Below are 14,689 nucleotides of genomic sequence, written 5' to 3' on the forward strand. Positions count from 1 at the left end.
GCTTTTCTTGACTATCATACCAATTATATCGGTGAATTTCTGAGTCTCTTATTTTCTTTGCCAATGGTTCTAAATATAGTCCAAATAACAAAGAAAAAAGCAGACACCCTTGCCTGGTTCCTCTGCTCAAACAGAAATTACCAGCGAGGAACCCAACTACTTTCATTTTCGCCTCTGATCCCTCATATAACTTCCTAATCAACTGTGCAATTTTATCAGGGAATGCAAACGCTTCCATTGCCATGCTCATAAACTCCCAGCTTACTCTGTCAAATGCTTTCTCTGCATCAAGACCCACCAGTAACAGTGTTATTTTCTTACATTCAGCTTCCACCTGGATCATCAATGTTCTGTTAATGTTGTCAAATGTTTGCCACCCTTCCACAAAACCACATTGATCTATGTCTATATTTTGGCATCACCTCTGCTATTCTTTTATCTGTTATAGACATAAACACTGTATAACCATGGTTTAGGATTGAAATGGGCTTGTATGAAGCTGGACCTGATGGGTCTTTACCCTATTTAAGTATTAACAGCCACCATTGCTTTCTTCCAGGATACTGGTGCTTCTCCTCCTCTTAAAATACTGTTAAACAAAACTTTCCAGATCTTTATCAGTTTTCCCTCATAGCTTCCAAACATACCTAGGAATACCAAAACTATTAAGTGACACCTTATCAAAATTCCAAGTCCCAAACCCAAACCCTGACAACACCACTGCCTATGGAAAATTGTTCATGAAAACCCTAGTATAATCGTATTAAAAGCTGCATAAAGACAGCTGTTCCCACCCATAACAAGCACAGGACTAACTCCAAAAACAAGTTACTCTGGTATCAATATGTTGTACAACAAAAAGATGAAAATCATGGCAATAATTAGAAGATGAAATGACCAGCAAGGTAAGAGGTTCCTCATCAAACTAAATAAATAACTCAGGGGGATTATCAACTCTAGCAAAGCCAAAGTTGAGGTTCAAATGGCATCCCTGGGCAAGGACAATAACAAAGCTTTCCTCAGCTAAGTCTGCAACCTCCAAGAAAATATAGAACAATGTACTAAATTAATTGTAAATAGAGCCACATGTACTGAGCTGAAAGATGTAGCAAATCTACTTGCCAACAGATTTAGGTCTAATTTTGCCCCTTCCACCCAGAAACCCCTCAGGAAATACCCAAAACCATAACTCTCCCTAGCATCAGTGAGGAACAGGTCCTTCAAAGCACTCTCCAAGGTCAAGAACACCACATCAATGAGTGGTGATAATATCCCAGGATGCCTCCTTAATAGCATGAAATATGGACTACCTAGTCCACCAAAATCACCATGTAACCATAGCCTCCAAATAGGTTTGTGTTGAACAAAGAACTGAAATAATTATTTGAATGCACAAAAGCGGACCATCCACCGATCAGAGGAACTATCGACCCATATGCCTGACAAGTTTAATATGTAAACCCATGGAAACAATAATCATTGATATGTTAAATGATGATATAGGAAACCTAGAAACAACAGATCCAACTCAGTTTTTTTTTAAAAGACAGGTCATGCCTACTCAGCTTGGTGAACTTCTTCAAAAACGTCACCAAAGTAATGGATGACGGCAAGATGGTACACATTGCCTACCTAAACTTGGTCAAAGCATTCAACATAATACCCCACTCAGGCACTGTAAACAAGTTCAGTGAAGTAGATGTTAAACCTTACATCACCTGAATTACAGATTGTACAGCCTATGTTTATTCCTTGAAAGGTATTCCCTTACCAAAACAACCAAAAGCACATTTAACCAGGTCAATGTCTACATAGGCAGCCTTTAGGGCTAGAGCCACTATTGATGATATTTGTGCAACTGCCACATTTGGTCTAATACTCATACCTTTATTGTGCATTACAAATTGAACATTATTTCCAGAACTACAGCTGCCTTTGGTTCCGTGGTGCACCAGAACAGCCTTTCATATGGGCCACCCACGGTTATTGTAGCTGAGGACTCTGTTCCATACGTTGAGGAACGAATGAAAATGAAAATATCAGATAAAGTTATGTATGCACCATAACGTTCCATCTGTGTTGCCCATTTTCATTCTTCCTCAACTTCATGCCCTCCTTCCCCCTGTACTTGACTTTGGGAGAGACCTACAGGAAGTGTTGTTAAGAACCATAGTTCCTGTTTCAGCACCTGATCTTTCAGCTATAGCTTTCCTGTCATAGCACTGTTTTATATATATACATATATATATATATATATATATATATATATATATATATATATATATATATCAGCAAACGGATTTGTTGTAGGCAGGTGCATTGTGGGTAAAGGAGGAGCTCAAGATTTGGACCTTGGAATCTTTATAAATTGGCCAAGTTGGATCCGAAGATAGGATACAAACCCATTCACAGAGGAATGAATGAAAATGACAACATCAAATCATTCTTTTTATTAAATGGGTCTAATGCCACAGACAATTTTTGTACTATAATTAACATGTCTCAGGTCATGGGTACTCACACTTCCAAAACTAAATATTTTTAAACTTTCTTTAAAACTTTCCAAAGTATAATTCCACTAATAAAAGTAAGGCAGCACAAGCTGGTTCAAGTCGATACTGTTTCTTGAGGTATTAAATACTTATTTACAGTGGTAATTACAAAAACAGACAATAATGTCATACTTCAGGACTATCTCAAAAATCAAGCAATTTACAAAGAACTTCAAGGCATTACACAAATTTAATACTTCACAATGAACAAAAGTGTCAGTGATGTACCATATGTAGACTATATATGTTTTTAGATACAAAGTTATTAAAAATCTTTTTGTACCAAAACATCTAAATTGTATTATAACTAATGAGATTACTTTGTGCTATCAATTCTGTCCTTTGCATTTAAGCAGTATTTACAAGTTTAGGAGACACAGATCAAGCAATAAGGCACAACAGAGTATATGTTATTTACTGTTCAATACAATCCTATCTGGGTCATATCAAGAGGTGAAACGATACTTTACACAACAACATACAGTCCTGGAGTGCCTTGCTGCTATTTTACAATCACCAATTTCTAATCATGTTTTTCCCACTTTGGCTGATTTAGAGTGAGACTCACCATGGTTATCATGATGGCTATGGTCTGCTGACCAATTAGATTTCCTGAGTTTGTACAGCTACATATAAAAATTTTCATTCGTACACAATTATTGTAACTTCATTTTGCCTCATGGAAACATTATAAAAAGCAAAGGAATGAAACTACTACAGCTTTTGTGCAGGAAAGCAGCCATGCAAAATAAGCTGCTTGCAGCTATATTGCAACTGCAGAAATCTGCAATCACATCATGCCAAAACAATGCAATGTAACTTCTAAGACACAGTCTTACGTAACAGGAGCATGTAAAAGAAGAAATCATAAGCTACTACAATTTTTACTGCGTGTTTGTGTTTTAAAAAAATAAATTAAGTGACAAGGGTGAAACATATACCAACATATGTACACAACAAATGTTAACTTTATTAACTTATTACAGTCTTCCTGAGAAAACAGTAGTCCTAGAAATATTTTTATATTTTAATGTTTAACTTATCTTATTAGAAATGAATGGCATTTAAACACAACTATGTTCAAATACCATTTAATAAATGTTAAGTGATGCCACCGATTGCTTAACATGCCAGTAACTGCTCTAAACTCTGTAACAGTCAACTGCTAAACACACAAGAATGATGCATATTACATTTTAATTTAAAATCAGAATGGTTTACAGTGCATCAAATTAATGTATACCCAACCAAACTGATGATTTGAATATGAAACTATTGATATGAGAATTTCAGAGACTGTTACAGGAAAAGCACAAAGCAAAAAAGTATACCTTAATGTAGCAAAAAAGACAACAGATACAGGAGAGCCAAGGCTTGCTTTATTACCATTCCCTCCCTTGCACACACCCAAAACTAAATATAAAACTGTGACACTGCACAACATCAGAGAAGAGGGAATACATCTTCCCCAAAGCTGTAAAATCTTGGGGGTGTTATAAAGTACTAAGAGTGTGAGGACTGCAGTAAGTTTGCATATCAGCAAAAACTTTAGAAAGGAGCTTTTAAGCTTTGAGAGTTGTGCTTTGCATTTCTGCATTATTTAGAGCTGCTGTTTTAACTATGCTTCCAACCACCATCAGCAGTCAGTGACAGCAGTATCTGCTAGTGTCAAATCCACAATACTACGCTTTGGTAAGGTCAAGTAGGCCTGCAGACCCTCACTTAAAAAATAAAAATACATAAACAGTAAAAATACCTCATTTTCAAACCTCAAAAACTTACTCTCTCAGTGATGGTAGATGTGGCTGGGATATCTGAAAATATTTATGGTGGTTTATATCTTGATAACACTTCATTACTCAAATAAATTAATGTTCAAAACTATCAAGCCTCCATTTATAACTGACAATTTTTCATTGATCAGTATGGCTACAGTAGTCAAACATAAGTCAGTTTAAGCTATTTTTAAAATAAACTTTAGCTCAGTCATTGTGACTTTGTTTCTTTAAGAAAGCGTGTTTCTCTCCCTCTCTCAGTCATGAGGGTAGATGCGTCTTAGTGATGGCAGCATGGCATACTTTGATCCACTGAATCCACTGAAATACAATTTCAAGCTTGGATTCCTTACCTGTGAAAAGAAAGTTACAATGCAAAGTCAGTAAGTGAAGTATATGATACATTTCTTGCATACAGTTTTGAATTACAAGCCTGTATAACCTGAAATTCAGTACAGATGAGATGGCATTTTGTCTGCCCCCCCTTACTTCTTGGCAAAAAGAGAAACACTTGAAATCTATATCTGTCTACTGACTATTACAATTATTTTATATGTATATTTTTGCACACCAATTTGTCCAGCAGATATGTTTTGGCTCATCAATTTGGCCTGTTGGGTTGAGGTCCATTTTCACAGCATTGTTTGACTGAGTGACTTGCTCACAGCCACACAGCAAACAAAAGGAGAATAAAGGAACCAAACTCAGTACTACAGGATAAGATGAAGACTATTGGCAGCTCATAGCCTTAATCTCTTGAGCTGAGCTGCCAGACTAATGAGAAGTTATCAAAAGGCAAAAAACACAGTCTAGTGTACAGAGGTTGTAGTACTGTATGTGCTTCAGTAAGTGCTGGATAAGCAAGGTAAAAAAGGATTGGAGGACGCTATCTCATTCAGTCAAAGGAGAGGGTTGCAACCTGAGCAACATCTGATAGATTAACAGATAATGGAAATAATTCAATGGAACTAGAAAGGTACAGTCCTTCAATGAGTGCAGTGTATTCCAGCTGGGGGTACCAACAGCATGTCAGCTCAATGGAACCTAGCTCTAAAGCTCCAATAGCAGTATGCCTGTCAGATGCTAAAGAAATGGTGAATCTTGTGCAAACAAACAAGAGGTCATTAAGAATGCTATAATACATGAGATATTCTGTTAATGTGAAATGTCCACCTAAGGGGGTATCTCCATATCGGGGGGCAATATGGACCTGTAGGAAGAGGGAAGGGTGTTATAATACAAAGTGACTTAACAGTCAAAGCAATTTGACAGTGTGTGAGAGAAAAAGTGTGATGAGAACTCCACCAGGCACAAATAAATCGAAGCTCCAAGGTAAAATTGCTTTTAATAAGCACTTTGAACCACTCCACAACAAAGACTGGATCAAATAAAAACAAGCAAAACAAAATAACGTATCCACATACCGTTTTACGCCGCCAACTTCATCAGTTATACATCCATTTTAAAACTGAAATGCTTTTATATGCTGTTTGAATTTAGTCATAGGTCTGTTGTCCAATCCTTTAACACATTCAATTAAGGTTCATTTAATTGAATGATTAATTCATAAAAACTATGTAAAACTAAATAAATAAGTCCAATTCTCTAAAAACATATAATCCCAACTTATACCCTTTTTATTATAATTTGTCTAAGAATTTAAAACCTTTAATACATTTAAAAACATTTAAATAAAACTTTTAAAATGTTTCTGTGTTGTGCTTGATTTGGGCTTTTGGATCTGAAATAACAACAAAGCACCATCTTGTGGCCATTGAATGAATTCCATACGCTGAGACCTTGAGTAGCCAAAGAAACACTTGTTTGTTTGCAATCTGTATAAAATATCATAACAATAAAACGAAAACTGAAAAAACTTCTTTGAGTTAAAGCTTGGCAGCTCTCATCTTCAAAACTGGCCAATGATACCATATCATTGAGCCCAAAATTACGTTTGCATCCAAAAGAGCTGCCAATACAATTCTTTATACTCAATGAGTGTCTCCACATTCCAACTCTTGGATTAGTGGGAACCACTTCCAATACAAAAATGAGTAACCTGTGGTGTTGCATTTTATTGAATGTTTACTCAATGCACTTTTTCTTTCTTCACCCTGACATCATATAAGTGATATTCTCTGTCTGAGTCTCGCTCTTTCCAACGAGAAAGAGGGACATTTTTGCAAACAGCTAAATATATGATGCCTTTGGTGTCACAGTTAGCAAATGAATTTAAATGTATGGTCATTTTCCTTGCTTCTAAAACCATACTTTCCCCACAGATCAGGTAGGTACAATAATTACATCTCCCACACTTTTGTAATCCTTTCTTGGATTTTTCTTGGTTATTACACTTGTTGTTTTTCATCCCTGCTTCAAGGTAATTCTTGATACTTTTCCGATATACATGGGTTAGTTCTTTATCAAAGATAGATTCAAGATCTGAAAATTTTGAAAAGCTATCCCATTCTCTAGAAAATATGTTCCTGACAAAAGCTGATTGTTCGCTAAAGGTAGTTATTAATCCTGTCCCCTTTTCAGCTAAATTGCCCGCTGAACCTAAATTGTGGGTCAATATTTCTTCCTTCCTAAAATAGGGCAAAAGTGTCTGCTCTTTTGTATTGACTTCCTCCAACACCTTGTTGAACATCTCTAGAGGGTACCCTCTCTGGGTAAAAGATTCTTTAACAGTTCAGTTTCTTCAAGAAAAACTTTGTTATCAGAGGTCATTCTGCTACACCTAACCAATTGCCCTTACAACACCCCTTTTTTCTGGTGGGGGATGGCAACTGGTGTAGTGCAAATAAGAGTTGGAGAAGGTTTCTTTCCTGAAAATTCTTGATGACAGGTTCCCTCTTTTTCTCTATGTGAACATCAAGATATTTTAATGTCTGTTTGTCAAAGTTACTAGTAAATTTCAAAATGTGGAGGTGTTGTTGACGAAGGTCAAAAGGTTGTTGAAATTTTCTTCACTGCCACTCCAAAAAAAACACAAATCATCTAGATACCTAGTATAAAGGGAGCATTCATTCATCAAAGGAGAATTGAGAAGAAAAGTTTCTTCCCAAAAGGCCATTATAATATTGGCATATGTGGGTGCACAGTGTGCACCACATAACCCTTTTCTTGTTTGAAGTACTCCCCTTGGAAGTAGATGAAATTGTTTTTTAATACAATTTCCATGAATGTTAAAGTGTTAACGAAATCAGTCTGTGTCAGTTTTTTACTTTCAATTAATTTTTCTTCAAACCAAGAAAGGCCTAAATCATGGGGGATACAACCAAACAAATCAATCACGTCCATGGTTCCAAAGCAGGTGTTTCACTGTATATTGAGGGTTTAATTCTTCTCAGTAAATCCCAAGAGTCTTTTAGAACATTTTCACATCCCTCGAGTACATGTTTGATCTTGTGATCAACAAACTTGGCTAGGGGAGCTGTAATTGATCCTTCCGCTGACACAATTGGTCTTAGGCGGGTCACAGGCATTTTGTGGACTTTGGGTATCCTGCAGGGAATTTTTGGTTTGTCCACAACCAAAAATTTGTAAGTGTTTTGATCTATGGAACCTTGCATTAACATGTCATATAGTAAACAGTGAATCCTTCTGTATGCTAAATTCACTGATGGATACCCTAGTGTATTTGTCTGAATCATTTAGTAAGTCCAACATTTTCCCTTCATATTGTATTGTTTCCATGACCACAACCCCTCCTCCTTTGTCAGGTTTCATTACCCTCAGATTGTGATTTTCACTAATGACTCTCAAAGTGTTTTTTTCTTCCTGGGTTAAATTTGAATGAAAAGTTCTTGTTGTCAAATGATTTCTTATTTCATGTTCAACTTTTAATTCAAAGTTCCTAAGTTGAGGGTGAGTTGGATATGTTGGAGGAAATTAAAGATGAAAAAAATACTAAAAATGCTAACTGCAGGAATTTAAAAGTCAACATTTTACTGATTATGCATTTATTGCTTTGTGAGCATATCAAGGACATTTTATGTATTCCTGTACTCAACCATAATGCATAATTTTTCATACTGAAACACCAAGCTAATAAGCACCAGATTCTTGAAGTCCTTACACTGTACACAGCCCCTTAACCAAACCATGTGTTTGGCAAGACTACTGTCATGGCTAATCACACTTCTTAAATTTTTGCTGTCCTTACATCTTATGCCACAATGCACTTGCAGATGATCTTAAGCAGCTGCAACAAGGTGTGATTCATAAATACGTCTGTCACTGATAGAGGAATCCATGGAATGCACTAGAAAATGTGATGTACAGAATATTTATCCAAAACATGTTTTAGCAGCACTAACCACTCCTCCAGTCTGTTTTCAGTTACAGCAGCCCCCCCCCCCAAAAAAAAAAACTAAATTAACCAAATACTGAAAAACAGTTGTAGACACCAAACCCCCAGGACACTACAGCAAAAGATGTTGGTAACTTTTCTTCCCACATCCAAATAGAAACTAATGCAACAATTCTCATTCCCCATGCACTAAGCCCACTTGTCAATAATAATCACTGGCCCATTCCAACCTCATTTAAACTGACTAGAGTTCTGTGTAAACCTCCATCCATTCAAAGACTGAACTTCTAATGGCAATCTCCTGTGGCAATAAGTAACAGATACATTATCATCCTACAAGTTAATGTAAGAGAAAATCCTCCTTAAAAAGTCCATTGTTAGGTTTATCTTCCCCACCAATGCCCACATAGCAAAAATTTTAGAAGGCCCACATTTGAAGATGTCTATACACCTGTAAGAATGTATGCAGTGCTGTAATACTCTGGCTACGAGCACAAGTTTCACTAACATGCACCTTCCTTCATTTTAAAAAATAACTGTGAAGATTTGAAAGCCAAGTTAATAACCAGTTAACAGATAAGTACATATGTACCTGGGGTCTGCATAATATTGTCAAAAGACATGTTCAGCGAACACGTTTTCATCTACACATAAACAGAGAACAAAGGAATCACTGAATGGCCACTTCAGCAATTTTTTTCCCAGAGGAAAATATGCTTGGCCGTCATCAGGGATTTGCCCTTTTCCCGACTGTAGTGTGATATATTTAATTATGGGGTGTGGGGCGGAAAAGCCCCCCACTTTGTAGGGTTTGTACATTTGTGTTGTGTTTCTTCGGCCTAGCAAATTTTTTCCCTGGGAAAAAAAATCACTGAAGTGGCTGTTTGGTGATTCCTTTGTTTGCTGTTTATGTTTCGATGAAGATGTGTTCGCTGAACACATCTTTCAACAACATAATATAGACCCATGTAGCTGACGGAAACCCAGCAGCTGGGTTTGTTGGACAAACAACTACCCACAGGGGATGGAGGGAGAGTATTACTGTTAGATCTATGAAAGACTCTCCTTAATAGGTCCTAGTTTGGTTGAAAAGCAATCAGTACTGAACATGGCAGAAGGAGAAGGTTGAATACAGGAGAGGAGTACAAATACATACCAAGTACCCAGAGTGTAGATGTTAGCAGTGGAGACATTCTAGAAGAATGGCTGGAGACAGCCACTCATCTAGTGGAATAAGGTTTCACCACAGCATTTGCAAATGAGTCATTAGCTGCCTGACGATAAAAATTAATGAGGTTGGGAATCTACCTGAAAAGTATCTTACTAAGCCCTTCCATCTTTGGTACAAAGGAGATTAACAACTACCACATCTTCCTAAACTCCATCAAGTAATACCAAAGCTGCCATGCACATTCAGGGTCTTAAGGGCCATCTCTTGTCTACTTTCTGCCCCATAAGAAAAAAACAGGGCATTAATAAATCAGAAACTACAAACCATCTTTAGAAAGAAATGTGGGTTTATTACCCACAAATAGAAAGGGATATCACTATGATTCACATACCTATATATATGAGTCAAAAGGACCACAATGCTATAAACAGAAGTGCTAGCTACAAAGAAAAGCATCTCTCAAGAAACAAACTTCAGTGCCACCAAGCTATTAGACTCAAATGGTGGGTATACAAGCATGCCAACCATGCAAGATTAATTCCTATGAGGGAGAGGGAATCTTCTAATGAGGACAGAGATGTAGCACTACTTTAAAAAAAAATGCTTTCATCAGCCTCTACTGAGCTACAATCCTGCACATCATGATGCCACAAGTGTGCAGGCAGCTAATACATGCCCCTTGACTACAAAATAACTGAGGCAAAAGTCATGCAAGTCTCTTAAGTTAAGTCAAGACTATGTGTGGGCTGAATGAACAGAGAGGTACAAGCTACACCCAATCTGAGAACTGTTTCCAGTAGAAGAACACTCCTGCCAGTGGGAGGGCTTCCTAGTAGCTTAAATAACCTCCAAGACATCAGCCAGCAAATCTAGAAGGATCAAGGGGATCTATATAAGAAGCCAAGCCCTGAAGTGAAACCAGCTATCATACAAGCTGTGGAGAACATTGTGGGATTGGACTAGGAGAATTTTCTATATAATGAGGAGAAAGGGGCACTAAAATCATTTCCTTCTCAGCCATCAAGGAGAAAGGAGAATGAGTTTTTATATTTCTTCCCTGAACTTCGTGATGTAGAATCAGAAGGAATGGCAGAAATGCACATAAGAATATCCTGACAATGGGAAAAAGATAAATCAAACACTATCTTGTCCTTGGGCCACTTAAAATGAGCAAAAGAGAGGAAGGACTGAATTCTCACAAATAAGAAAGCAGTCTAAGTCTGGAGTGCCTAAATCCTGCAAAAACCCAAAAAGGCACTGCCTCTGAATTCATATCTTCAGAATACTTCTCAAACAGATCAGGTCATCCACTAGTTCATTCACTTTCTCAGGGATGTGAACCTCTGCCAGACAAGCATCAAATCTCTGCAAAGTGAGTACAACCTTGCTTGTTTAGATAACACTATCAGACTAGATTAGGAAAAGGCTCCAGAAGATTTTTTTCAAAGGCCCTTAAAACTAGGAACACTCCTGTCTGCTCTAACCACCTGATACAGAGGCTCATCTTCAGTAAAGACAAGATTCACTGCACATTTTGGAGTGAAGGTAAGTACATAACTTAGCACAATAGATCTTTAATGTCCCTCTCAGTAAATTCCAATGGTTGAGTTACCTGTTCTTGTGGCAGATCTGAGCCAGCAAACACAGATGCTACTCCGCAGCTCAAGATCTCCCATCACCTACAGTGTCGTTGTTCCATGCTTGTCTCTGAGTTTGTCCTAAATAGAGTACTAAGGCACTGGACAAAATATGGCAAGCAGTAAGGCTTCAGGCTTAGGTCTACTAGGTAACTTCTTCTTCTTTCGGCTGCTCCCGTTAGGGGTCGCCACAGCAGATCATCTGTTTCCATTTCCTCCTGTCCTCTACATCTTGCTCTGTCACACCAACCACCTGCATATCCTCTCTCACCACATCCATAAACTTTATCTTAGGCCTTCCTCTTTTCCTGTTACCTGGCAGCTTCATCCTTAGCATCTTTTTCCCAATATATTCTGCATCCCTCCTCAGCACATGTCCAAACCAATGTAATCTTGCCTCTCTGGCTTTGTCTCCAAACCTTCCAACCTGGGCTGACCCTCTAATATACTTATTCCTAATCCTGTCCATCCGCGTCACACCCAGTGCAAATCTTAACATCTTCAACTCTGCCACGTCAAGCTCTGACTCCTGCCTTTTTGTCAATGCCACTGTCTCCAACCCGTATAACATAGCTGGTCTCACTACCCTCTTGTAGACCTTCCCTTTCACTCTTACTGGTACCCGTCTGTCACAAATTACTCCTGACACTCTTCTCCATCCACTCCATCCTGCCTGTACTCTCTTCTTCACCTCTCTTCCACACTCACCATTACTCTGAACTGTTGATCCCAAGTACTTAAACTCATTCACCTTCGCCATCTCTACTCCCTGCATCCTCACCATTCCTCTATCCTTCCTCTCATTCACACACATATATTCTGTCTTAGTCCTGCTGACCTTCATTGCTCTTCTCTCTAGAGCATATCTCCACCTCTCCAGGGTCTTCTTCACCTGTTCCCTACTCTCACTACAGATCACAATGTCATCTGCAAACATCATAGTCCACGGGGACTCCTGTCTGATCTCGTCTGTCAACCTGTCCATCACCATTGCAAATAAGAAAGGGCTCAGAGCTGATCCTTGATGTAATCCCACCTCCACCTTAAACGCATCCATCACTCCCACCGCAGACCTCACCGCTGTCACACTACCCTCGTACATATCTTGTACCACTCTTACATACTTCTCTGACACTCCCGACTTCCTCATACAATACCACAACTCCTCTCTAGGCACCCTGTCATATGCTTTCTCTAAATCCACAAAGACACAATGCAACTCCTTCTGACCTTCTCTGTACTTCTCCATCAACACTCTCAGAGCAAACATTGTATCTGTAGTGCTCTTTCCTGGCATGAAACCATACTGCTGATCACTAATCATCACCTCCCTTCTTAACCTAGCTTCCACTACTCTTTCCCATAACTTCATGCTGTGACTGATCAGTTTAATCCCTCTGTAGTTACTACAGCTCTGCACATCACCCTTATTCTTAAAAATCGGTACCAAAACACTTTTTCTCCATTCCTCAGGCATCCTCTCACTTTCCAAAATTTCATTAAACAATCTAGTTAAAAACTCCACTGCCATTTCACCTAAACACCTCCATGCTTCCACAGGTATGTCATCTGGACCAACAGCCTTTCCGTTCTTCATCCTCTTCATAGCTATCCTTACTTCCTCCTTGCTAATCCACTGCACTTCATGATTCACTATCAGCACATCATCCAACCTTCTCTCCCTCTCATTCTCTTCATTCATCAATCCCTCAAAGTACTCTTTCCATCTGCTCAACACACTCTCCTCACTTGTGAGTACGTTTCCCTCATTATCCTTTATCACCCTTACCTGCTGCACATCTTTACTAGCTCGGTCCCTCTGTCTAGCCAATCGGTACAGGTCCTTTTCTCCCTACTTAGTGTCCAACCTTTTATACAACTCTTCATACACTTTATCCTTAGCCTTCGCCACCTCTCTCTTTGCCATGCACCTCATCTCCTTATACTCTTGTCTACTTTCTTCATCTCTTTGACAATCCCACTTCTTCTTCGCCAACCTCTTTCTCTGTATACTCTCCTGTACTTCTTCATTCCACCACCAGGTCTCCTTGTCCTCCTTCCTCTTTCCAGATGTCACACCAAGCACCCTTCTAGCCATCTCTCTTACTAGCTCTGCTGTAGTTACCCAGCTATTCGGTAACTCTTCACTGCCACCCAGTGCCTGTCTTAACTCTTCCCTGAACATCACCTCACAATTACCCTTTTTCAATTTCCACCATTTGATCCTTGGTGCTGCCCTCACACTCATCCTCCTCCTCTTCTTGATCACCAATGTCATCCTACAAACCACCATCCTATGCTGCCTAACTACACTTTCCCCTACCACCACTTTACAGTCTCCAATCTCCTTCATATTGGCCCTTCTACATAAGATATAATCCACCTGTGTGCATCTTCATCCACTCTTGTATGTCACCCTATGGTCTACTAGGTAACTGCAGAAAGGAAAGTGCCAATTTCATAAGGAGATGGTTGGCAGGATGTTGAGATGGACAGGGAAAATAATGATCTGTCATATTAAGTACATAACTTTCATATTGTCTCCCTCCATCCATCTTGATAGTTGTGTCAAAATCCTCAGCTACTTTCATCTCCGGTGGCATTGTAGCACGAAAACCTTAAGAACGGTGGAACCAAAATCAGCTCTACCCCTTGACATAAATAACAACATGCTTATAATGCATGACAAAGGTGGGCCTTGTTGACCAAGTTGCTTCAGCAAAGATAGCAGCCACACCTGAGGTTGAAATTGAACTTTACAATGAGCTTTGCTTTTATTAGGCCTTTGGAAAAGTAAATAAAGGAGATGTAATCTGATAGCTATCTAGATAAGGTAACTGTGGTTCCTGGTTTGGCTTGTGTTAGAAAAGCTACTCACTTTTTCTTATGGATTTTGTTCTGTGAAGATGTAACCTTAATTGATGATGCACATCCAGTGGGTGGAGCTGGTAGTCTCTTTTGTTAAAATGACTGAGGAAGAAAACTGACAAGTTCTAGGATGTCTCTGAATCTACTTTAAGGACAAATCAAGTGTTAGATTTGAGGAAAACTCTGTCTCTATGGAAAATCAAGTATGGTTGTTCACAAGATAATAAATGCAGTTCAGAAATCCTTTTGAAGAGGTAACTGCAACTAAAAGTAGAGTCACCCTGGAGAGGTACTTCAAGAAGGAAGAAGAACAGGGTTGACTGGGAGTTCTGTAAGAGTATGAAGCATTTGTGAGGTAGGATCTTTAATGG

General features: G+C 38.6%; 1 protein-coding gene across 6 annotated transcripts in view; it reads right to left on the reverse strand.

Moving 5' to 3' along the window:
* Positions 1 to 2,723: 2,723 nt before the first annotated feature.
* The window catches only part of LOC122803960 (F-box only protein 21-like), a 1,078,053-nt gene continuing 1,066,087 nt past the window's right edge, over positions 2,724 to 14,689 (reverse strand). For all 6 annotated transcript variants that reach the window (XM_044073649.1, XM_044073671.1, XM_044073685.1 and 3 more), the window contains one exon: positions 2,724 to 4,680. In XM_044073649.1, the coding sequence (XP_043929584.1) occupies positions 4,585 to 4,680 (96 nt within the window). In that variant the 3' untranslated portion in view covers positions 2,724 to 4,584. The remainder of the gene's footprint in view (positions 4,681 to 14,689) is intronic.

The sequence above is a fragment of the Protopterus annectens genome, chromosome 1.part1 (assembly GCF_019279795.1).
Source record: "Protopterus annectens isolate FY-2018-M chromosome 1.part1, PAN1.0, whole genome shotgun sequence".
NCBI lineage: Eukaryota > Metazoa > Chordata > Ceratodontiformes > Protopteridae > Protopterus > Protopterus annectens.